The sequence below is a fragment of the Carassius gibelio genome, chromosome A24, assembly GCF_023724105.1.
Source record: "Carassius gibelio isolate Cgi1373 ecotype wild population from Czech Republic chromosome A24, carGib1.2-hapl.c, whole genome shotgun sequence".
NCBI classification, from domain to species: Eukaryota; Metazoa; Chordata; class Actinopteri; order Cypriniformes; family Cyprinidae; genus Carassius; species Carassius gibelio.
Genome location: NC_068394.1, coordinates 7,009,907 through 7,037,417, shown reverse-complemented (window position 1 = coordinate 7,037,417; position 27,511 = coordinate 7,009,907). Strand labels below are relative to the sequence as shown.

Sequence of the window (27,511 nt, the reverse complement as noted above, 5' to 3'; positions counted from 1 at the left end):
ACATGACCCAATTATGGCAAATATCCAGTATGTGTGACAACCACAGACAGACAAGTTTCAGCTAGCTTATTCCAGCTGTGCGCAGATCACTTTAAACACACAGCAGTGAATTTTTCAAATGTATCTGTATAAAAGATATAATTGTATTAAAAGGAATACACAAACTGAAAGCAACAGATGAAAGGTCCAGTACTTTTAAACAAATAACATGTTGTAATAATCACATGTGTGTTTGTGTGTGTGATTACTGTAAATGTTATTTGTTTAAAAGTTTACACTGCTGAAACAGAACAGAGACATTGACAGCAGGTCTGTGACTACAAGCTGAATTCATAAAATATATAAATTTATAAAAACATTGATCAAAACTTTAGATAAAAGTGTGCATGTTTGTTATCATATTTGATACATTAGGATATGGATCATATAGTATGATATAAGAAAATATGGAGCTTATACTCAAAGAGGAAAAGAAAAATACCCCAGCTTTATTCAGGGGCCCAAACTGAGCAAAAAAAAAAAAAAAGCATTTTAGTGCAGCCAAAATATAAGAAGAACTATAAATATATTATAATATAAATCTCAGTTGTCACTCTACATACATTTAATGCAGTGCATTGATGATTGAAAGATGTTAGAATAAGCATTTATCAAAAGCACGATGTAACATGCATTATACTAATATTTTAACACACACACACACAAAAAAGGTTTGAATAATCATGTTGCTTCGGTTCATTCAGTGTTTATATTTAAATATTACTAACAATATAAAATCTTATGCTTACTTGTGTTATCATGTGTGTTAGAGATATGCAGCACTGTATAAAAACAAAGCTTCCAGCATCAATTCACAGGTAGGACGCTATCAAACAGTCTGCCTGATAGCAACCTGCAGGGCTCTGCCTCAGGCTCCCATGTCTCTCTCTGTCTCTCTCACACACACACACACACACTGGTGCTCCTATCATCACAAGGACTTCCCATAGGCTTAGTTTTTACACTCAGCTAATGATATGTTCTATCCCCTAACCCTAAACCCAAACCTCACAGAAAACCTTTTTCATTTTTAATAAAACATTGTTTCGTATGTTTATTTAGCCTGTTGATTTACCAGGAGAGTTAGAATGTTCTCATAATGTGAAAATCTAACTAGATACTCATACTTTCAACTGTCTTCTCTTCCTCTTAGTCAATTATTAAAAAATAGCATATAACAGTCAAATGCAAGAGGATCCTGACATTTCCTGGAAGCGTACATAATTCGCTCTGATAATAGGACAACCATTAGCGATCTGAGATAACAGATTTTTTATTTATTTCTTTGTCTCTGTTTTTTAGCAATGATGTATCCATTTATAACGGCCTGTCATGATATAAAAAAGAACTGCTGAATTGTTACAACCTTAGATCAAAAATAAGTTGTTACTAGGAAACAAAATTTAATCATTTATATTTACAAATTTCTTCAAATTAACTGCATTTATATACACGCACAATTCATTTCACTTAATAAGTGTCAAAAAAGGCCTGAAATATAAATGTTTAAAAGTCTCTGTTTGCTTGATAAAGATGTAAAGGTGACAGTTCACATAAATATCATTCAAATTCATGTTAGAACACGTCTAAAGGAAGTTCCCTCCTCTATGAAGAAACACAGAGAAGCGAACAACAGAGAGAGTGTATAGCTATTTTTGATCACATGATGAAATATTCACTGAGCTCCTCATGATGAAATAGCTTCCATATTTTCTCTCTTCTTCGCTCCCACATACTGCATCTCCTGCAGCTTCTTCTTTGCCTTTGAAAAATGGGGTTCTGTCTCATGGTTTCAAGCTGGTACTCATGCCCCCAAGAAAACAACTTAGTTACAAAGAATTTGGGGCAAATAGCATTATTACCACACAAACACATACACAAGCTTTAAGAAACATCTGGTGGAAAGACACTGTAATTGCGAGTGTGTTGCTCTGTTCTGTGTGTTTATGGGACTGTCGATGCCGAATGTACAGTATATGGGGATCAGCAATCATTTGATTGGGTGCAAAGACAATTTATCACACACTGCCCTCTTCCTTGACACGGGCCGATATCATTTGCCATGTACTGTAAGTGGGTTGGATGAAAGGGTCACTATCCAAAGATCCTCAGAAAACGCCCTATAGATTTCACGGACACACTCCATGCACTACCCACAATTACATTCGGCCCTGCATCTGTCAAATGGACAGTGTTGGGAAACATTTGAGATTTTAACATTATATTAATCTGCTATGCTGACGTTTTTCTTTTTCTGGACTTAGTAGGATTACAGGAGCGCAGTATTGGGCCCGATATCGATTTCAGTGCAAACCTAATATAAATTATATTTCATTCTGAGCTATTTTCAGATGGCACAAAAACAGTGAAGAGTTTTAAATGAATGCTCAATTTCAATTACTATGACAGTATTAAACTTACAGGTACATTTGTACAGTAGCCTATCCTGTCAAACTGAACAGAGACGCAAACCAGTGAATCATATGTGAGAAAGAACCATTTAGGACAAACTGATTCATTAGAATCATTCAGACATTCCAGAACTACATAATGAGAGAGTAAAAACTGTTTCAAGACCAACCGATTCACTAAGGAATTTCTAATGCTACCTTGTGAAAGAAAACCTTTTAGGACATGAATAAATCTGACATTCAATGCTATACTGAGAGAGTGAGAATTGTTTGGGACAAACTGATTCACTGGAATGAATTTCACTTTCTAATGCTACATATGCTTGTGAGAACTGTTGAGAATGAACCAATTCTCTAGCATGTGTATCAGACTTTTTAATGCTACATATGTGAGATAGAACTGTTTAGGATGAACTGAATCACTAGAATGCGTCTGACTTTCTAATGCTACATATGAGCATTATGTGAGCAGCTGTGCAGAGCAATAAAGAGTTCATCAGACACACACACACTGACAGTTTGGTTCAGTCGGAGGCAGGTGTTTGTGGAGAGAACAGGACGCTTTTGTGTCAAACTAAAGGATGTAAGGGCTAGATGAGAACATAACGATGAAGTGAGATGAAGAGGAGGAGGAGGAGGAGGTGGGAGATTTGGTGGAATGTTTGTTGTTTTTGTGCGTCGTAGGCAGTGAAAAGACCCTGATGCCCATGGTGGGAGCACACTGACTGTGCGCGTGGGTTCAGCTGTGTTTGTGAGTGACAGCTGAGGGACAGAAGAATCACTGACTTACATAACCTTGTTAATGTGTAAATGACTTGGCATTATGCCTCAGACAAAAATGTCACCTTGGGGATGAGAGGTTTTATTCAAGGGAACCACCAGACTGTTATCAGTCGAAATACTCGGCTACTGCAATCCAGAGTTGAACAGAGTTGTTATGTGATTCCCTCCAGCTATGTGTGTTCTTACAAACAGCTGGCTGCTTCTACTTAGACTAAAAGTTTATCATGTTATTGAATTTTTTTTATGCACAAGTCTTATAGCCAGAACAAAAAAATTCCAAATATAATCAAAGATTCATTATTTCTGTATTATTATTTAGATAAGAGTAATTTACTTGAGAAGAAAAATGTATGTCTAAGATATTAATATTTATTTCCAGAGAATTTATTATCTATAAAATGTTATTTATATTTGTTGCATGCATTGTCAATGAGGCTTTTCTTCGTTTAAGCCTAAATAAGACAAAATGGAGTGAGGTGTAAGTCTTATTTTTTAGACAATTTTGTTTTCCGAGTAAATGTATATAATTTTAAAAGTGCTTAAAACTGAAGGAAAGAAAGGGAAAAAAAAGACGACAGGGTATATTCATTATTTTTAGGATGTCATCCAGTGCTGATAAAAAGCACTGTTGTTCATGGGGTAAACGTAATTGTAAATCTTGCATGCACATCTGTCTCTGTCTTGTTCACACACACACACACACACACACACACACAAAACAGTCCAAATCAGCTCTCAAAGTTTGGAGAGGGTGAGCCAGACGAAATGGTTCCCATAGCAACAGTTTCTCCATGCAACTCTCTTTGCAGGCAGCAGTTTTAGATTTGCAAATGTACCCTAATGATACAAATTACTTGCACAGCAATCCTTCTTTTCTGTTTAAAAAAGATAAGGAGAAGAGAGAGGGGATAAGGGTGCACTACTCAAGATTAATTCTTTAAAGCTTGATATCTCACTGTCTCTGAGGTAGTTAATAATGGAAACACAGACAGTGGCTGAGATGGGTCTGTGTGTGAAACCAGGTTTGGACAGTGACTTGTGTCAATAGTTACGTTCTCCCCAAGGGGCTCTACTAATTAGTGATGATGAGGCTTCCAAATTGATCTGTCACAAGCATATGCATTATTTATTCACTGGCAGCATTCACTTAACATATATGGGCAAACTTTAATTGTGTGAGTGTGTTTAGGTAGAAACTGTGCGTGTGTTACTGTATGCTTGTGAGTGAGTGTTATATCCAGTCTGTTAGTGCTGCATTCACTCCTTTAAGTTCATTAGTGATATTGAGCACTTCTTTATTCTTAAAAAAGAGAGAAACATTTTCATTTCAGCCTCTCTGGTTTATTACATCCCTCATGTGCAAAATATCTTGCAAGAGAGATATTCAATGTTTACATCACCTGTTTGTTTATTTCAGGCCATAATATCAGTTTCTGCATACATTATATAATCTGCAGTAATACACAGACATAAAGAGACTTATGCACAAATATGCCCCAAAAGATGTACTTGTTTTATTTCATTTTTCTTTTATCTTAATCAGTGTTTTTATTTTGTTTTCAAGTAAAGATATCTGAGAAGGAAAACTGTGGATCAAATGAAGTTATTAAGATATTATATTAAGAAGTTATATATATATATACTTATCCCATTGGTACTTTTGTTTTAAAATCTCACTATATTTTGTTGCTTATACATTGCACAGAACTGGTTTTGAAACAATAAAACAACGATTTCTGTAATACATTTTGCAAGAAAATAACATTTCAATTTCACGTTGAATTCAGTGTGTTACTTGCTGGTTCTTTGTAATTGTTTGTGAAATTTACTAGCAAATTTTAATCGAAAGTTACATCATTGTGTTTATGCTCTAAAATAAATAAATGTAAAAAAATAATAATAATGTTTTCAGATTTAATGATTCACACATTATTCTACTTTATTTATTTATTTATTTATTTTTATGTAGTGCATTTGATTGCTTTATGTTTATGTATGTCCATTCATTGAGATTTCTGTTGGAAGAAAATGAGAGTAAAGGGTTTGCCGAGAACAGTCTCTTCTTGACCTATCATTGATAGTCTCAGAGCTCTTATACCAGCACACAAACAAAATCAGAGCACTGATATACACTTCCTCCTCTAATGCCTCTTACTAGTGTATTTCACCCCTGTGCAGCATGTACCGCCATTATATTTGATGTTATATCTCATCTAGAATCAGTTTAAAGACGTCTCAAACTCAAACTCCTCAGTTCTAGCCTGCAGTGATGCCAACAGAACAACTCTGTCCCTCATTAACTTATCCCCTCGGTCCGGCCTGTCCAGAAAGACAGTATTACAGTGAAGATTAAGACCTTCAATTTTCGGAGGAATGCTTTTGGGAAAAGCGGCCAGAGGTCTATTACAGTAAGAGGGGGAAGGAGTCCAGCCTGTGGCGTTACATCACCGACCCTTGGGGATATTTTAATCAGCACGGACACAAGGCAGACCAGGCACTGGTTTCAGACCTACCGCCTGTCAATCAGGGTCTGTCGCCCCGCAGTCCTGGGGAAGCACAGCAGATTATAGTCAAGGTCAGGAAGGAGCGAACATATGTCCAGAGTAAGACAAGAAAGGAGGTCAGAGAAATTATTTCATGCTGAGATATTAACTTTCAGGATGTATTTGTGCTCGTGTGTGATCACATTTGCGTGCTCATTTATCTCTCATCCAAGTGTAGTCTATACTTTTTTTGGTCATAGGTCACAGGATAGTCCTGGCTGAAAGGTTTAGGTACCCTTTCATCAACACCAAAACTGTAGTATTATATTTGACATTACTAAAAAATGCCCTGATGCTGTGGTTATAAAACAGACTCACCAATCAGCAAGAAATATTGTCTGAGCCTTTCGTGTACCAGTCCAAGCACATTGTAGTGTAATGAATCATACACAGCTCACTTTATTCTGCACCCTTTTGCTTGTACTCCAGAGTCTGCAGGAAAACAGGTCATTGTTTAATAAAAACTAAACATTGTTTTATGTACATATGGCCATACAGCAGAGCACTTTTACAGAGGTGCAATCCAGGATAAAAAGTCTGTATAAAACATTTGCTAAAGCCAAGGTCTAATGTTCGCATATGTGTGCGTGTGTGCGTGTGTGTGTGTGTGTATGAACTGTGATTGGGTTTTAAAGGCTTTTATACTCTTGATGGTTGCTAGCAGATTTTAATCACACACTGAAGAGGAGAGAGAATGACAGAAATGGCGAGGGAGGGAAGAATCAGGAGTGCAGAAACATCAGATAATCTCCTGTGCATCTCTCTCTCTCTCTCTCTCTCTCTCTCTCTCAAACACACACATACACACACACACATAACCTGACAGACCATAACCTCTTCCCAGCTAAGATCATACAGCGTGGTCTCATCAGCATACAGCATCTGTGATGACCTTATCTCAACATGGTACAGCACTACAGAAGCAGTTACTTCTAACTATTTTTTATCATCCTTAAACAATACTGCATCTAAACACAGCACATACAATCACTATTACCGGTATATTAGCAGGATTTATGTTGGGATATATCTTGAAAATGAGAGATGAAAAGATGAAATCATAGCTGCAATTTCTAGAATTCATATTTTTTCTAGCATTAATACAATGGGATTTCAATGTGACTTGGCTTGGCTGGTGATTTGGCTGGCAGGAACTTTAGACAGGTTCAAGACTAATACAGAAGACCTAACATTACGAAATCAGGTGATTCAATCAATTTGCATTCAGTATAAGTGCTTAAGTTTGACTGACTCATTTAAATGTCAGTCTCTGTCTTTTGACTTTCCTCTACCAAGAAGTTCCAGAAGCATTCTAGTAAATTCTGTGATGTGTCTGAGAGGGGGAGATGGTCGGTGAGCTGGGCTTTCATTAGGGAAACTCTCTGCATAGATATTTGCCATTCTGTCTTGAGAGCATATTAGGGGGTTTTACTCCTATCTATCTATCTATCTATCTATCTATCTATCTATCTATCTATCTATCTATCTATCTATCTATCTATCTATCTATCTATCTATCTATCTATCTATCATTGTATTAAAGTTCAGAACAGACAGACTATGGTCATTTATTCTGGATGTAAGGATTATCTCATGCCTCGATGACATCATCATCATGTCTTCTCAATTCCACAGACCTCTGTCCCACTGACCTGTGCTTCTCTGTGAGTCTCAGTTAACAGGGTGACATCATCCTTTCACTTCTATGGCTCTTTGACATATATAGTATTTACAGAAATATCCTATTAAATGCAATCTGTAAAATAAACAATTATAATAACTTTTTTTTTTACATGTTTACACATTTGGCATTAATGATGATTATATTTAAAATAATTTTTGTAATATTATTTCGTTTTATATTTATTTTATTTTAATGCTTAAAATCAAGATTAAATAAACACTATGGAATGGTGACAGCATTAGTTCAATAAACAATTATACGTTTATACAATTGGCCTTAATAATTCTATTTTAAAATGGTTAATTATTAATTATATTTCAATAACATGTATTATATGTATAAATATTATTTAAAATATTTAAACCATAATGTTGTTTTACATTGTAACAATTTATAACATAAATACAATTATTAAAACATATAAAGTAGAAAATGTAAAAAATAATACAATTTGATGCATCATGCCAGGACTTTCCAGCCTTTAACATTAAACTGTTAAGTAACCCATCTTTTGTGTCCAGATATTTTAGGTAAAAGATGGCCATGTTAAAGCTAATAAGGTAACTAACTGTTAACAAGTTTTAAACTGCAACTTTAGATTAATTTTCTGTTAAAATTATTATTATTTTATTTTTTTGCAGTTATAGGTTTTAGTGTTGACATTAAACCTTTCCCTCGTTGTAAATGATTACATTAGAATGTGAGAATAGCCATTTAAGAAATAAATGTTAACATGCTCTTGCCACATCTCGCTTTCTCTCTCAGCACAACCCTGTCTCTCACTTGGAATCCACTGCCCAGGAATCAGAGATTTTGAATGCATCTCACGAACTCACTGCATCCCTCCGGATGGATGCCTCCCATTGGCTGTGCTGTCCGTGTGCATTCAAGCCCAGTGTTCCTTCTCTTTCTCAAGTCGTCTGTGACCTGAATGCAATTAGATTCTTTAGGGGGAGACTTTGGAGCCCCTTTGCCTTCCATTCAACTCTGAATCTCATTCTTAAGTAGCAGCACCAATGACAGAAGCAGAACTACACAGGGGAAGAGGGAATCGCCCCGGCTCTCTCTCTGCTGCAAAAACCAGCAAAACATCAATGAGTGCAGAAAGCATACCAAACCCAAGCGTGTACCTGCATACTAAGTAAAGGATGAAAGCAAAAAACACAGATAATGAAGTCTCTCTCATCATACAGATAAGTGAGGAAGCATTTGGGTGATATTTTAGAGCACATTGAGGGTGCTCCCATGGGTTACCATGGTAAATCTTAGTAAGGGTTACAAGAGTATGCATCAGTTTTAATTTAGAGGTACTAAGCAAGGAGCCAAGAATGCACTGTCTCTGGGATCACTGTATTACCAGTCCATATAATGTGACTAAATGTTAAATGTGTGTTTAAATGTGCAGAAACTTGGGTATGTAGGGCTTTACATTAAACATGCATGTGTGGAGAAGCACAAAGACACGTGTTTCTCTCACTGAGAGCATGTATACCCCCCACCTCTCCCACCCTCCACCATCTTCATGGAATTCAGAATACATTACATGCGTGTCAATGCAAAATGAAGGGTGTAAAATTACAGCTTTGAGGGAGGCTGGACTGGGCTGCCAAACTAAACACGTAGAGGACAGAAACTCTGTATTCAGTTGGAGAGACAGTTGTGACTGTCAGGGATTCTGCAATGGTAGCTGCTGCCATGCCAGTCCATTAGAGCGGGGAGAGTTCTCGTCATTCCCTAACACAGATTTCTAACCCCACAGGTGATGCTGTACATACATACACTACACTACACATACATATGGGATGAAGAAAACATAGCACCATACAGTATATTCACATTATGTTTTCCTATACTTTGTGTGTGTGAGGGCATGTTTTTGTGACATTTCAGGACACAACTTTGTATAATGACATGGGTATGACACAGGTATTACAAGTGAGGGTGACCTATGAGGACATAACCCATGTCACCATTTTTCAAAACGCTTATAAACCATACAGAATGAGGTTTATTTTTCTTTTTCTTTTTTCTTTTTTAAGAAAGTCAAAATGCACATAGTTTCCTGTGAGGGTTAGGGTTAGGTGTAGGGTTGGTGTAGGGCGATAGAATATACAGTTTGTACAGTATAAAAAACCATTACGCAAATGTTGTAAAACTTGTAGCATTACGGATGTCACTTTTCACAAAAACAAGCGTGTGTGTGTGTGTTTGTAAATTAAACCATATATGCTTGCTCTAAAATAACAACAACAAAACATTGATTAACCTTAATTGATTTGTTCACAACTAGTAGCAAAATTAAGAGAAGATAATTTTTGCTTCTGAACATGTTTCCTGAACACTCTACCCTTCAGCATATAGTCACGCCCCCTTACTTATGCCATTGTTCAATATTTGTAGGGAGCTGCATTCTGATTGGCTAACATTTAATAACTTGTGTCAGATTGTCTTTTCTGCTAGATTTAATGGCTGTGATATAAAATATGTGTTATTTCAGAGATATTCATCAGGCAGTATGGATATTTCATGCTTGGAGTTTAAAAGAATCCCTTACAGCAGCTTTATTTGGGCTGCTTACAGTAAAGCAATGTTTTCGGTCTGATACTGACACCTTCTGGTTATATATTTCAATTGCACGACGATAGAATGCTTTTATTTAGCCTTGACCAAATACCCACACTTGGGGTCTTTGCACTTGTCCACTTGACTACTTCTGTGACGTATTTCCTGTATTTGGCCCAAGTGTTCAAGTGAGGATGAAGACCACAAGTGTGTGTCAAACCTTTCATTACCTGATGGGACACACTTATAGTATTGTAAAAGTGCAAGTGTTTATAGCTTTATTTAAATTTAAATTTGAAATGCATTTTAAAATGTATTTTGAAATCAACTTCTAAATGTCTGTTCAGTAGTCCCTATAACAAGACAACATTAATTTGTGGTGCTTCTAATTAAGTGATAAAAAGCAGTTCCAAATGTTGTAAAACTTGTAGCACTTTGTTTTACTACCAAAATATGCGTAATATCTAATTATTATTAATATTTAACTTACATTGGAAAGGTTTACATGACCTCTTGAGATCTTGGCAAAAAGTCTCGCGATTTCTTATTGTGGAGTGTGGATTTAGTGTGCGTTTTTGAGATCTGACAGTCTTGCACACGCGCGCACGCGCTCACAAGTGGCCAAGAGCGCAAGTGTGTACAAGGCATCTGGCAGGTCTGTTGAGAAGTATGAGTACATTAACTATATCTTCTTATCAAACATCTATAAAGAATAAATGCATTTTCGAAGAAGCATTCCACAGAAATGAACAAAACACTTCCTCGTTCTTGACTTATTCCAGGTAATTAACGTGACACGAGGAAGCCAAACTCACCTGTGGGGAAACAAACAGACACTCTCTCACCCCATCCTACTGTAATTCAGTCAAAGTGCATATATTACCCGAGGCCAACTGTCTGTGCTCCTACATGTGGCATTATATCTGTTAAAAACAAAAATACATCATGCTAGCCTACATATACTACATATAGTCGCACACAATGATGCCAATAAAACTTTTTTTTTTTTCAAATATAACTTTTTACAGTCATCCCGATAAAACAGGTAAACCTGTAACCACATAAATCTAGTTCAGTATTGATCAAAGTGCCGAGAGGTATTAATATGTGTGAACGAATTTTAACATTTTTATTTTGAAGAGTAGCCTAGCTTAATTTATTTTCTTTTTTATATATATATAAAGTTGATTAAATGACTTATTTCTAACGCCATCAGGAGAATGCCTATGTATCAACGGTTTTGGTTCTAAATTTCATGTTAAATTTGGATGATTTCTGCACGTATTGTGAAGGAGACCCTATATGTGCATATTTAAACACTATGATCTTCTCAAACGCCACTCGTTTTTTATTCTAAAAGCAAATACTGACACGGCATGTCAAGCATTCCGCAAAATATTTTTGTTTTTCCAGTGAAACATTCATGAGAAAGAAAAGCCATAGCCTTAAGCAAGAGCCAGATTCCATATGCACATTGTATCATTTTCAGCATCAATATGTCCAGTTGATAAATGTTCCCATGTTGCCAGCGGCGACAGTCTAAAGTTCCTCCCTGGGTAGGGTTCTATTTGTTCCATTTATAAGTTCCGTTTGTTTAGCTGTGAGCATTTATCTGCAGGTGGTTCTGTAATTCAACACTTCACCTGCTCTGTTTGACTAGTGTGGTATTTTTTGTCAGTTAGCCTACGGTTTTTATTCAAAATAACTTAGTACATAAATGAATGACTCAGTACACAGGAAGGAAACCAGAGCTCAGGTGGTTTTGGCAATGCTATACATCAGAAATACATGACCTGACGATTTAATAGTACTTACTAAATATATGGGATTGGAATCATCTTTGAGATGAAAACTGTAAGACGTGGCCTAATAGTTAAAGAGTCGGACTTGTAACCCAAAGGTCGCGGGTTTGAGTGGGTGAAATGCAGAGCACAAATTCCCAGCATGGGACACCATACTTGGATACATATCATGTCACTTTTACTAAATCTGATCAGTTAGAAATATAAGAGCATGCCTCACAATAGGTATTATATGTTTGCATCAGTCCAGGATGAGTTTAATACATATACTTTTTTTAAAAAAAGATTTTTTTTTAATAATGTTGAATTAGTGGTTTCATAGAAACTAGAGATTCTAGAAAGGAAACAAATAATAGTGTACAATGCCACACTAGAAATAGCTTTATTGAAGAAACGTATGCATGTACACCACATTAAGCTCTCAAACATTTCAGATACTCAGAACAAGAACATTTTAAGTGACAGTTTTACATGTGATATAAAAGGCTGGTAGTTTCTTTTACAATATTGTTTTGGAATTACCACAGAAAAAAACAAACATCTTTGGCTAGTTGTCAAATATTCTGCAGCAAGGCACAAAATCATAATTTCTTTTAAGAATTCATTTAATTCAGTAATATTTTTCTTAAGTTGGCCAAACATCTCTGTCAAACCATCACTTATTAGTGCTAAAGGCACTATTTATTTTATTTGACAAGTTATATCGTTTTTGGCATGCACAGATAAAGTTTATAAGGACTCGTTAAAAGAAAAAAAAAAAAAAAGAAAAAAAAACAAGCCTATACGGCAATAAGACACCAAACTCGCATCATTTATTTAAACAAACACACGGTCATAAAACTACACACCACAAAAAGTGACACTCAAAAACATTATAGAAAGGCCACGTTGTGTTATGTGCATATATGTGCAGGGTTTTGCAGTTGCATTGTACAATTCCCAGAGTAAAACGAGCGATGTGTGTCCTCTGTTATTCTGGTCTTGCAGCTGACAAAACTAAAAAAATCCCGTTAACCAAAAGCAGGGAACAGAGCTGACATCCCTGCTCCCCAGAGCACAAACACATCACTGCACTGTACACACAAATACTAAGATCAGATTATTGTGAGAACAAAAAAAGGAGTTTTATGGGAGCTGAGAGTGTGAACTGGCCATTTGGCCTGATGCTTCACCATTGCAAACACTTACTGATACAGTAAACCTGAAGAAGGATCATCAAATTCATATTTACATTTGAGACACTGTGATATATTGACTTAAGTGCCTGGTTGGGGCTTTCAAACATCTATAAAGAATAAATAACTTAAAATAATGTGATTCACTAATAAATGAGACATCACTGCTTGTATTCTACATGAAAGCATGCTGCTAAATGATACGGAATAATCAACATAGTAATGCTCCACATGAATGGCATACTATAAAGGAGCAAACACAAAATCAAACACACTTTTTTTTTTTTTTTTTTTAAATGTCACCTGCAATTTCAACTACAGAATACAGAAAACAATTAATATCACCCAAATACATACATGCATACGTAATGAAATATTAAAATAAACAGTCATTTTCTGTGCCTGATGGATTGTTGTGAACCATTTACTGTACCCGTTAAACACGGGAGCTCAAGAAAAAGTGGTTCCTGCGTATTCTGTGTTTAGCTGTCCCGCACACACATCCAGAATCTTTTCAAACACACTTACACATGGATTCATCACAATCGAACACTTTATCCACCATACACAAAGAATCACGGCATTCACCCACTCAAAACAACCACTTACACCATACAATACAATACAATACAATAGAAAATGCAATAATAGTAAACAAAAATAATCCCAAATAAAAAGACGCTTAATCGACGGGAACAACAAAGTGCGGTTGAGAGATAAGAGACCAGTTAGAATTCCCAGCCAATCAGCTGTCAATCAGTTTAGAAGTATTTGGGTAACGGATTTGGAAATATGCAAATCCATACACAATCTGTATCTGACTATAAGGCCGGTAGAAGACAGTTAAGAAAAAAAGTTACATTGAATCAGTTGGGGTCTAATGTTGTTTTGGCCAAAATATCTTCTTTTGTTTTCTTTAGAAGAAAGGTCATATGGATTTGGAGTGACGTGAGCGTGAGTAAATGATAGAATGTTTATACTGTACACTGAAATTAGTGATTATGTAGTTGTCAGTTCAACTGACTGGTCTCAAAGCTTGTGAACTCGACTCACCTTACTTTTCATAATGCTACATTATCTATAGTAAGGCTCAGTTTATCCATGTCCCTGTGTGAGTGTGCGTTTTAATGTCATGAATGGTAGAACTTCTCATTGTAGCGGTGGATGGTGACGCAGCCGTGGTAAGAAATGGGGCGGGGCATGGCGGCCACGCCCGTGATGATGCCGGTGGACGGGTCATAGCACAGGATGGTGTCTGACGCCGCTCCGTTTTCACCACGGCCACCCAGGATATAGATCTTTCCGTTACATACCGACATACCGCAACTTTCCTGAAAAGCAAGAGCGAGACTGTAAACATGTTGGTCTGTTTACACAACTATGTGTCAACAGAGTGCAACACATGGGTTCAGGAAGAAAATATAAGATGGTTAGATTACTAACAAACTGTAGTCCATTACTACATAACAAATATTGTAGTTAGTAACGTAATCCATTACATTACACATTTAAGGTAATGTTATCAGACTGCTTTTTGATTACTTTTAGATAAACTTTGACCTAACTCGTTTATCACACTGATTTAAATAGGATAATCTTGTACCATGTTGATGTCAAAATGCAAAGACTAAGATATTACACATCATTTGTTGTAATTAACAACCACATCAAGTGCATTAAACATTACATCAAGGTTTCCCAAGCTGGGGTTCCCTAAAGAAACTGCAGGGGTTTTGTGAGTTTAATGAAAAGCTAATATTTAATTAAATCTTAAAAATTTCAAATTAAAATAAATCATTTTAAAATAACATCAACAAAATTAAACACTTACTAAAAATGTAATATTTTATTTGTTTATCTGCATGTCATGTGACCATTAAACAGAGAACCCTGAACATGCAAATGTGATACTTAATTATAAAAAAAATATATATATTTTAAAAGCTCAGAGGTACTTTAAGTAAATATATTGAAAGAGGATAAGATTCCAGTTGTCAAATGGTGTGTTGCCACCTGACTAGTGAATTTGTGTATGTATGTGTTATGATTTCTTAATGGTTTGTAGTTTGTTATCTGATTCTGATTCTTATAACTCTTAGTTGAAGTTTTTTTTTCATTCTCTACTGATGAAATGAATAAGAAAAACACTTCTAGAGGCAAGTCCACTTTGCATTCTGTAGGATTTTAAATCTGAACTTCATAACATCCAGTACCTGTTTGCTGAACGTGTGGACCACATGCATCCAGTAATCTTCAGTGGGGTCATAACAGTAGATGGATTTGGTCAGGCCTCCAGAAACATAGATGAGATTGTTCAGTGATACGGCCGTGATGCAGCGCTTAGCGATGGGGATGTTGGCCCTTAGCAACCAGGAGTCGGACTCTGGGTCATAGCACTGGACCTGGAGGAAAACACACAATTGATTATGTCTCCTCAGGCTGTAAAGCTTATCCTGGAATCACAGACATTTATCATTCCCCCTGCCATTTTAGAAACAGACTTTTTGTGGTCCTAGAAACATAAAACTGCCTCAAGGAAATACAAACTCACAAAAACAGTAATCAGTGATCAAGTGTCTTGATAAAACGAAACATAATCACACAAAGACACAATATCTCCTGAGAAAAGCCTGAATGCATTTTTATCCCCCTCTTTGTGTGGAGAATGTGATGGTATTACGGGGCTTCACACATTTTGGAAATAGCAGACACTTGTGCAAAAGAATGCTCCAGGGACAAATGATCCACGAGACTATAGGATAGAAATGTGACTACAATAACTGTAATAGTCAAATCACACACACACACACACACACACACACACACACACACAACACTTGTTTTAACAAGTCAGAGTTAAGACAGGTGGCATTATTGCCATAAGAAATTCTTATAAGAAAACAGGAAATGCTCCAGTGGTATCAATTCCCTGATTTCTTCAATATCATAACCAACCAACACAACAAGTATTTTAAAAATACAATGTAAATTTGTACTCAGTGGAATTATGGATCCAAAGTAGTTTTGTTTGGTAATTAAAGGTCAGCTTATTCAAAACCAAGACACTGAATTGCAGGAAAATGCATTAAGGGAATCCAATGAAATATCTGTGGCTGAGAGTTTCTCTCTAAAGGACACCTGGAGAATGTATCAGAGTGGGCTGACAGATCCAGGTCAGATGGACATAACTGTTGATCTCCATCAGGGGGCAGTGGACAGCACATTCACTGTCTCATATCTATTGTTCTGTTAAGGCAAAATTAGGCCATGATGAAGGAAAAACTCAGTCCAACCACAGTGTAGAAGTAAACAAGTTCTTATCATGTAATCTAGCAGCTGGCATACCCAGGGCTTAAGCAGCTGATGCCATTTTGGTCACACACAATGTCGCAGTGACCATGGTAGGGACTTTGTATTCACAAACTTTCTGTAATTTGTCACCTGAACACATTTAAACATAGACTGACCTCTGCTTCAACTCAATTATACTGTACAGTGAGAAGTTATTAAGCTTGAGTTTATAGCAGTTTTGTCAACTAAACTAAAATGATCTACTTTTTATATATATATATATATATATATATATATATATATATATATATATATATATATATATATATATATATATATATATATATATATATATATATATGAAATAGAATAAAAAATTATATTAGTTAAAAAGAAACTGAAATGAAATGTAGAAATGTTGCCTTGGCAACTAACTGAAATAAGATAAGTTGAAGTTGAAGTACGAAAATGACTAAAAATAAAAATAAAATAAAGATACACAAAAAGATTTTGAAAAGAAAAACCCACAAGAATGCTAAAAGCACATAACAAACTCACTAAAACAAAATAAATAAAATAATAATAAATACTATTATTAGTACATACAACGGGTATTGAAAAGAAATAATTAAATTTTGTTGCTTTGCAGACTTAAATGAAGATGGACACCGTTTTTATTTTATCCAGCTGTATTCAGTGCAAGAATCACTGAAATGGAAAAAGAATCACCCCTCCTAAAATTACTTGTAAAATCAATCAGGTTTACCTAATCACATTCTCAATGGCACACAAAGCCATTTGACTTTCAACTGTGATGAGCTGTGGTCCTAGCTCAGCATTAAAAGAGCCTTCCTGGAGAATATTGGTGCTTGGTAGTGCAATTGAAGCAAACAATCAACTATGGGTGGCAAGGCACTGTCAAAAGATCTCCAGGATAAAGTTGAGGACAAGCACAAGTCGGGAGATGGACACACAAAAAAAAAATAATAATAAAAATTAAAAACAAATTAAAGGCTTTATAAATGCCCAGAAGCATTACAGTGTAGTCTATTATTGAGAAGTGGAAGGTATCTGGATCCTCCCTGGTTCACGTTGTTGCTCCAAATTGGATGAAGGAAAACCAGAAGGAAACTGGTCAGCGAGGCAACCGAGAGACCTACAGCAACTCTGAAGCAGTTGCAGAAATTTATGACAAAGACTGGTCATTGTGTGCATCTGACAACAATATCACAAATTCTCCACAAATGTTGCTTGTGTGGGAGGGTTGTAAGAAAAAAAAAAAGCCTCCTCAAGAAAGCCCACATGCAGTCACAACCTTGAAGTGATCTTGAACCTCTGCAAGACTGTTGTCAATGGGAAGAAAGTTTACCTTCCAACATTACAATGACCCAAAGCACACAGCAAAACTGAACACACAGTGGTTGAGGGTGAAAATGGTAAATGTCCTTCCAACTCAGTGATTCCTGATTTCCTGACATGTTGGTGTTATATCTTCCACTTGGATGTTAAAAACTGCACGGAATAAATACAGCTGGATTAAACAAAAAATGTGTCCATCTTCATTTCAGGCTCAAGGGAAACTATATAATCAGAGTTTTTTTATTTATGGTGTCTGGGTTATGGTCCATTGCACTGTTTAGAGAAATCCCAAGATGACTACACTGGAAAACAAAGTGTGTCACACCCTCCAGTAGAATGACCCAAAAATAAATGTGATGTTTACATGCAGTAAACATGCCCTTCTCTTCAGAACCATGCATCATACTCTTCAACAGACCTTATCTGAGCATGTGTTATCGTCAGGTCCTCCTCCGATCACGAATAGTTTGTTGACACAACTGGCGACGGCTGGTGAGCTGACGGCCTCCTTCATGGGAGCCACCTCTGTCCAGCGGTTGGAGAAAGAGTCGTAGCATTCGACGCTGCTTAGTCGTGATTGACCGTCATATCCACCAACGGCATACACCTGTAGATAAATACAATTTAAGTTACACAATACATGAAATCCATACACACCCGTGTGGGCCCGTACACAATAAATATTAGTGGGTTGTGAAATGTAGGTCTGTTCAAACTGTTATTGTCTGTTTTGAATTGCACACATGACATTTCTGTGGATGACACAATCTAGAGGTGAAATGAAGCGTGCAGATCTAGCCAAACAGGGAGCTACTGTTTACCCTTTAATTTCACAATTCTGAAACTGATGTAACGACAAAGGGATTGTTATAGATATATGCAAACGCACAAACCTTGAGGCTAGCACTGCATTAGCAACAAAACAAATCTATGACTATACCTGTTTTTTTTTTTTTTTTTTTTTTTATACGTACGTGGACTAAACAAACCAGATTCAAACAGCTTGAAGACAAATGGCTGTTCACAGGAAATTCTATATACAGCTGAGTATGCATTATAAATAGTCATGAGGTGAACACGTTACTTCTGACTGTGCCAGTGGTTAGACTCTTCTGGTTTACTCTTGAGTAACCAGAGGCAGGTACTTTGAATAACTTTGTAGAAAGTCTAAGATTGATATAAGAAAAAATTATAATAAATCACACACGATTCAGTGATGATAAAAATGTCAAGTGGTATAACCATTATGCAACAACAAATGTTTGTTCATTATATATATAAAAAAAGCTAATATATTGAATGTGAATGTTTTTTAAGGGGTTATACCATTTGACTTTTTTTTTTTTTTGAGAAAAAAAAAGTTTTAATTATAATATTTTATATCAATTCAGCTTTACTGTAAATAAAAAAATAATTATAGCAATAATAATACATACAAACATATACATACAAGAGAAACTTTTTTTTTCACTTTTCAGATTTTCTCTGGGTTTTAATGTCAAGAGGTTTACATGCAGAACAAAATAGGGGCAATGGGGTGAATGTGTGCAAATCAGGTTTTGCATAAACCACTTAAGACAGTTGAAGGCATTTCTGTAACCTGGGTTATCAACCAGTCATTAAAAAACTCATTGGCATTATCCAATATGTGACCAAAACATCACCACTGCAAAAACATGACCTTTGTAAAGTGTTGACAGTTCTGTGTTGTAACACATCACTCAATCACTCTTGTTTTTTAAAGTCCCCAAAGAGATATTTCCCATTAACTCTCAAAATGAAAACACATGGAACAAAAAAAACCCTGAAGTGTTTGTCTCCTCTCTCTCCTGTCTCATGTCTCCAAGCGGTTAAAAAAAAGAAAAAAAAAGAAGGTAAACATGTTTCCCTTAATGGAACAACCAAGAAAACCGGTCTGACCAGTATCAGTGTAAGAACATGCTCGAACACAGAGGGGGCACACGCCACTTCCACAAAACAATGCCATGTGCTTTCTGATGAGCTGTTTGTTCAGACTCCGATATTATTGAGACAGTCTTTTCACCCCCGGGACTGATAAGATGGTATATCAACAAAATAGCTATAAAAACCACATTTCATCATCAAAGATTATAAAACGTCTTCAGTGGAATTCAGTTTCCTGTTTACTGTGTGCATAAGTGAAAAGCTAATATATGCTGACAGGGTGTGAATCAGTTTCATTGAAATGTTAATTAAAATATTGTATCACACATGCATAATAATCACATACAATATATCTAACCAGTGTCAGCACGGCTCATATCACATTATTGAATCATGACCCTATGGTAACGTGTTTTTTTCCACGTCCGGTTGTTGTGACTTCAGTTGATTAGATTTCATCTGTCAGTCATGAATCTTTCATAGCCAATAAATCCAACCACAGTCCATAAAACAATCCATATGTCTGAAAGGCTGCTGCTCAAAAACAAACCCAAATGATCTTTTAGGGTCAAATCAGTTTGAGTCCAAAACTATTGAGGGACTCTAGCAGACACCCAGAGTGAGGAAGCAGGGAGGGGGATATCTGAATGAGCTATAATATAAAGCATCAAATAAATAAACCAACAGAAAGACACGTTCATGCAGTCAGCTGGCTATAACTTACATGGCATGTTAATTAGTTATTGCACAAGTAGTTTTTGTTGGCTCGGCTCATTCCATTCAAAAGAAGACAGTCTTGATTTATTGAACCTTTGAGCTGGTTCCTCACTGACTCCATAAAATGCATCAGATCCTTCACAAACAGAGCCGAACCAAGCGGTTTTACCCCCTGCCAAAGTAAATCAGATTTCTGGAGCTGATTATGGTCATTAAAAAAAATGTTGAAAACAGCCCGATATGAGTGATGCAATGTCAACATAAGATCCAAGCACTTTTGGCAGAGTCGTTCCTTTATGGTACAGGCCGTTCACATCTAATCACTTCAACGTCTGTTACTGATTATTAAAAACTGGACTGTAAGCAAACCACCTTCAAGGGAGAGGTTAACAATTATGTCACTGTTTAATCAAAACAAGAAACAAGTTCCAAGCAGGAAAAGAGGGATGAACAGAGGCTTTGAAAGTGATAGAGGAACTAAGACAAGACAAGACAAAGAGCAGTAAATGACAAACAGGCAATAAATTATAAGGGTGGGAACATGGGTTGAATTAACCCAACAACACCCATTTCTATATGTAGGAAATCTTAATCATGGTTAGAGGTAAACCATAGCCATCATCAAAACAGTATGTCGCCTTCCATATGGCATGACTACAAAGCCAACACTTTAATTTATGGGACTCATTGAAAAACCAACATAAATGCCCTTAAAAGTTGGAATGTATTGTTTGTTATTGGTTTCAAAATGTATTTTAAATAGTTTGATGTTTTCATGCTCTGCAGTCAAAAATTCACCACACAATACACTTTGTGGTTGAGGCACTATAAGTCAACTGGCATTAAATGTAGTATGTGTAGTAGTTTTGCAAACTAATTTATGCAAAAATGCCCTCGTTTCATTGGGCGCATGGCCTTTGATGGCAAAAACAAAAGAATAGGGGTATTAAAAGTTGATACCCCTATTCATCTTTATGATTTGTATTTAGCATCAAGTTTGCTTTCTGCAGGCCTACAAGAATAGATCTTGAAATGATTGAGCTCACCTTTCCCAACAAAACTGCCATTTTGTGTCTCCAGCGGCCCTTGTTCAAGGAGGCAACCCTGATCCAGATGTTGAGCTGGGAGTTGTACATCCAGACATCCCTGCTATTGATTCTACCACCTGAAATTGCATCACCAATTGGTCACAGTATTTTATGTCTTGCTATGCACTTCTTATAATACTTATGCAATAATGTAAAAAGGTAAATGTCCCATGACACACTAGGTGAATGCTACTTGTTATCTCACATAAACACATGAATAATAAAGCTATAATTGAAAACAGAGATCTTGCTCCAGTTCTAAGATAATTCAAGGTTAAGCAACATAATTAGAGACCAGCTTAACCAGAAATATGCTGTCAAGTATTTAAGAAAAGAATTCTGCAACACAATGCATATCCACATTCATTATTTACATATACCCTACCGTTCACAACAATTTAATTTAATACTTTGATATTTTACTGCTTTAAATAGCTCTTGTACAAAAATATCCACTAATAATAAATAAATTTCTTCACGAATCAAAATTTAAATTTTACATAATTGTACTTAATTAAATATATTTATTCATTTTTTTACAGCAGATAGTAAAGAAAAACAGCCAACAAGTGTCTTGGATTCTCCTAGGATGCACCTCGTGAAGTTGTTTGAGAAACTGTCTAGAGCTGTAATCTAATCTAAGCTACTTAGAAGGATTGAAAGTAAATATAGTAATGATAAAGAATGATTAGGTAAGTGGTAAATGTGACCAAACATTCGACTGACGCAATCGATTAACGCATGTGCATCTGTCTGATTATGTTAACGAAAGCTAAACATCTACAAAACGGTTCCAGTTCTTCAGGAAACACCGGCAGTGTGGAAGACGACACTGGACTCAGCAAAGCTGCTCAACCTGAATCTCATCTTTCCATTATGTCAATTTCCCTTGAATTTCTGACTCACATATCTTGGTCTTGAGTTTGACGCATACAATTTATATATATATAGTCTGACACATATACAGGCTTCCTGTCTGGGAAAGCCTGCCTGGCCCTGGCTTACTGAACAAGCTTCAAAGATGGAGAAGAAGCAAGATGTATGGGGAAGGAATGAACTTAAAGGAGGTTGAAACCACAGATGAAGAGAGAAGTTTTAGCTAGCAGGACTGTTCTCATGGAAACACGTGAGCGCTTGGCACATGCAGAATGAAAACTGATCGCTCAGGATTCCAGCCCCCTCACTCACCCTTGCTCTCTCTCTGCCTCTCTATGAGATAGCTGGTATTCCTGGTCTCTTTTAATCAAGTCTCATAGTTTTTTTGCTGAACCTGCTTGCTGTTCAAAGCGAGCTTCTCTGTTAAGTGTGGTGCCGTGCTATGTTTAACAAATCCCCACAGACTAAACTAACCAGGAGTAAACATCGAACTAAGTCATCTACAATAACTGAGCAATTAATGACAGATGATAGGCATACAATACAAGCCTTAGATACAAAATGAATGCAATACTACGCATATGCTAATGTACCCCTACAAATTGACGAAATTAGCAGATATATGCATTTAAAATGAATAGTCTTTCGATGTAAGACCAAAAATATTAATAGATCATATCACACTGACAAGAATTGCAACATTTTATTCAATCAAATGCTGTCTAGAATGAGAATGTGCCTCCCTTTATTACTAGCATTAGCATAGTAGATCATCTTCCTGGCTCAGACGTAAACAAAAGACTACTGGTACAGGGGCTTTGATATTTCCTGCCTAAACTTCATGTCTCGAAAGGAAATGCATCAGCACAGGTTGGAATCCCAAGTCATGTCTTTCCCCCACTGCCTGCGAAACAATTTAGCATTCATGAAATGGTATCACACAGATCCATGTTTACCTGAGACCAGAATGTCGTTCCTGAGGGCACACACAGCATACTCGGACTTGGTGAACTCTGGGAGTTTGGCTAAGGATTTCCATTCCCCAGTTACCGGATCATAGCATTCAGTATACGGCAGGTTGAAACCCCCCATCCTCTCGCACCCTCCAACTATCACAATGACTTCTGAGAATCCAGTGGACCTACAAAGACACAACAGGAAGTCAAACTTGGACACATCGACAATTGTAAATCCTTAATAGTACTGAAACATGGAAAGGGACCACATTCTAAACAGCACTTTATAAAACATCTAGCACTGAACAACTCATTGTTTACATTTTTAATTCTTGTAATTTTTGGCCTATTTGTTCTCTTCAGTGACACAGAAATTAGAAAAATAGCTAAGAATAGCAGTAAACAACACTGTCTACTAGTGCCCATGGCATGCAAGAACCAATCCACGGGCAAACACATTTCATCCAGAACTAACTCCCCACAGTTTTTTTTTCCTTTCTTCCTTGAAATGATCTGCCTAGAAGACTGTGCTCTCTGTGTAAATGTTCAGGGGGCTGAAGAGTGCATAAATGAAGACGCTAAAGTTGGAGTTGAACTTTGAATACACTCTCAAGGGGAAAGAGATTGGAACGAACTGAGCCAGTTGCACGCCCAGTCAATTCATGCAAACATGGAAAATTCAAAACAGTCTTTCACTTGTGACGTAAATAGTCTAAATGCGCTACACCCATACAATCCAAGAGAATAATTAGGGGAGGTCAGCCAGGCCCTATCCAATAATTCAAATTTAAGAACCATACCAAATCTGCCTGGAAACAGAGGTGGAATTACAACTTTCCTGCCAACTGTAAACCTACACCCGTCTGAAAACTTGAACAAGGCCCTGTGAAGCTGAGAGGTATTTTGAGAGTGTTGTATGTTTTGTTTTTTTCACCGAAAGCCTAATTATTTAGCAAGCTTTTCTCTGTGTTTCGCTGGTCGCATGAGACTGTAGCTATCCTAATGACTGTGCTACACATATCTGCATGCAGTCTATAATAAGACTGTTAATATATAAGCTCTGTAACATTGGCAGATCTTTCAGTGAATCACGTTCAGGCAAATTCCAGGTCACTATACATTCAGATCTGAGAAAAACATAAGTGTGCAGTCCCCCCCCCCCTGCCCTCTCTCACCCCACCTTCCTCCAGACGTAACAAAAACAAAGAGAGTGTGCTGCAAGCAGGATCAAGTCAACAGGAGCATGTTTCGAAACTCAGGTGTTTATGTGTTATGAAGCTTGTGGAGGAAGAATTTGTATGGGCAAGCCCACCGAGACTTTATTTTCCCTCAATGCACTGCAATACAGTGGGCCTGAAGGGGCCGTCTCTTCTTGTCCCATCTCGCTGTACTTACAATGTGGCTTGGATTGTTCCAGATCCATTAATTAAAGCAACGGGTTTCCCAATGCTCAACTACGGAGTACGAAACAAAACTTCAAGTTACTTCAGACACACACTTGTTGAATCATGCCTTCGGGTTTTGAGGATAACTGAATCTACAATGTAGCCTTTCTGAAAAAGATTCCAGAAGTATCTAGGATCTAGAAGGACATAGAAGAATGTGTTTCAACTAAGCTTGACAACTACTAATAACTAGTAAACCACCAGCTTGATTCTGTTTGTTGCGAGGCAGCCAATAATTTGAAGTCAAGTCATGGTACATAACTCTTCAATAGTGACTTGACTGAATTGGACAAACAATTCAGGCAAGGCACGAAGACTCTTTTCATTTAAACTGCTTGTTGCATTTAGTGTATGCAAAGACTTAGAATGCTTGCATCTGTGTACATTTCTAGGTCATAATTTTAATAAAGACCTTCAGGGCACAGGGAATGCCAAGGTAAGTACCTGCGTGGACGTGTTCTAGGTGACATCATTTCATTGCCCAAGACATGATAGCGTCTGGCTTCATGGAGGAGCTGATAGCACTCTGGTGCATTTTGGATCAACTGGTCACCTTCTACCGTCTGCACAAAATAATTTGGATGCAGCAGGGGCAGGCGGACGTGGGTGAGAAGGTCTCTAAGCATGATTCGACGGTGGTCCACATCATAGTACACCCAACGCATCACTGCCTCAAACACGGTCTCCTCCTTTCCAATAACTAGCTCGTCACTAGCAATGTACTCCTCCAGTTCCTCCTTACGCAAGTCCAAGAATTCTTCATGCTGGGCCACATCGGTAAAGCTCTGCAGCGCGTAAGAGCGGCAACGACTGGCCAGCTGCTTGAGGGAGTGCGCGTCGGCAAACCGCTGGATGCCCAAGCAGTTGCAGGGGTCAAGTTGGTCTTCCAAGAACTTGGCACAGGCATCACGCAGAGTGCTGATCTGGAAAAGGCTGGAGGTCTCGAAGAGGAACTGCACATTATCAGTAGTGATGCGGGCACGTCCGGTGTAGACGTACTGCAGGAAGGTGTCCATGGCTTCGGCACGGATGCCGTTGATCTCCACCAACATCTCATGGCTCTCCCGGTGGTCATTGCAAAACATTGCACGGAAGTAGCTACTGCAAGCTGACAGCACGGCACGGTGACATGGGAACTCACGAGCCTCTACGCTGATCACCACGTCTGTGAACAAGCGGCTGTCACGGAACTCATTAAACATCTGCAGAATGCTATCGGAGTGGCATGGGCTGGAGGAGAAATCGAACACATCATGATTACTGAGGGACTTGCTGTCCATCTCCAGAACCTTTCGCTTGACTGCCGGGGACTCACGGACTCCAGAGTCCTCCCGGTTCAGTCTCCTGCCCAGAATAAGTACCATTGCTATCAGACCGATGAGGTCCAAGGCCTTGTAGACAATAGAAGAAAATGATGCCTCAGCTGAAATTAAAAAGAGAACCATTATTTTAATCAGGAGATTAATGAACTTGTTATAATTATATAAAAACAACAATATCTGTCACATATCTGAGTTGCTTATGTAACCATAAAATATGAAAATGTGCTTTGTTAAATTAAAATTAGTTTAAAACAACAACTAAAGCATTTACAGCCTTTCAGGCTAAATTTACAAAAGATGTAGGAGTAGCTAATGTCTCAACAACCACACAGTATCATGTCAACAAAATGTTGCCATGTTGACAAAAAACGTGATACACATTAACTAGTAAATCATAATAATATGTACTACTAGTTTTATTATAAATCATAATAAAACTTAAATAACAGTTTTTTATAACATAAAAGTACAAAAATGTACCTAACCAATAAAAATGACCACTGTTAATCCACTTTAAGTTGACAATGTTTTCACAACCTGGCAACCTTATGTCTGTCTCACATTGCCCTCTCAATGCCCCAGGACAGGTGAATTTACATTTAAACATGATGCTTTTCTTGTAGTACTGCCCTCTAGCGGTCACTTCCGTATTCAACAAGTGGATCAAAACAAAGAACTTAGGGAACGTCAACAAAATCTGTTTCAAAAATGAACTGCCAGCACGTGTTGACTGACAAATTAAATTTATTATTAATTTATTGTTGTTGTTGTTATGCAACCAAATCGTGACTAAAGTCAGTCATATCAAAATTTAAAGGCATTAGCTTAAAAACTGACTGTAAAAAACACATGTGAGCTTAGTCAACATTCCCAAAAGGAAAGACCATCATTTTTGTGTCGCAGTTATTGCTTTGTGCCACACTGTTAGTGAGATATGAAGAATTTTAGATAAAAGTGATTTTTTTTTTAATTGTTTACGCGGGACTTCTATATAAATACATAAGCTAATTTATAAATAATTTTTTTAGAATTGCATGTAACAAGCTGGTTTCATACTTATATATTTGAAATGATCATAGTTACAAAAGTGTTACTGAACGGAACAAAATAGAATAGATTAGAATAAACTTTATAATATAACAAACATAAATTTACCAGTTTCAGAAGTGAAGAGTTTGTTATGGAAGTCTCGTCAGTATGTAAAATGTGAAAATCAGCCCAGGAAAACTGCTTGTCTATCCCTCGGCGGTCATCTCTATTCCAGCAGTGAACCAAAAAGATCGTCTGGAAAAAAACGGTCCGCTGGGTGCTTTATTGCCGTCATCACATGCGAAAAACATAAACGACAATCAGCTGATGGCGCGAGGAATTCTGGGAAATGTAGTCGTCAACTCAGGCTGAAGGAATGACGGTAGAGGCAGAGGAGACTACAAGTACCAGAGTTCTCAAAACGCCACATGGCCACAGATTGTTTGTAAACGTTTCATCAGTCACAGGAGTGGCGGAGGTGAATCTCGTCTGAAAGATGTTCAACTGACGTTGTGTTTTTCTCT

The 27,511-nt window shown here is 37.1% G+C and overlaps 1 protein-coding gene across 1 annotated transcript; it reads right to left on the bottom strand.

The window, feature by feature from the left end:
• Positions 1-12,192: 12,192 nt before the first annotated feature.
• LOC127946167 (kelch-like protein 24) lies at positions 12,193-27,291 on the bottom strand. Its single transcript, XM_052542530.1, has 7 exons — positions 27,114-27,291; positions 25,081-26,059; positions 23,192-23,376; positions 21,318-21,436; positions 18,068-18,256; positions 15,213-15,401; positions 12,193-14,330 (listed from the first exon to the last, which is right to left on the bottom strand). Exons 2-7 carry the CDS (start codon positions 25,998-26,000, stop codon positions 14,130-14,132), a joined length of 1,803 nt encoding a protein of 600 aa, XP_052398490.1. The 5' UTR covers positions 26,001-26,059; positions 27,114-27,291; the 3' UTR covers positions 12,193-14,129.
• Between the last annotated feature and the right edge of the window lie 220 nt (positions 27,292-27,511).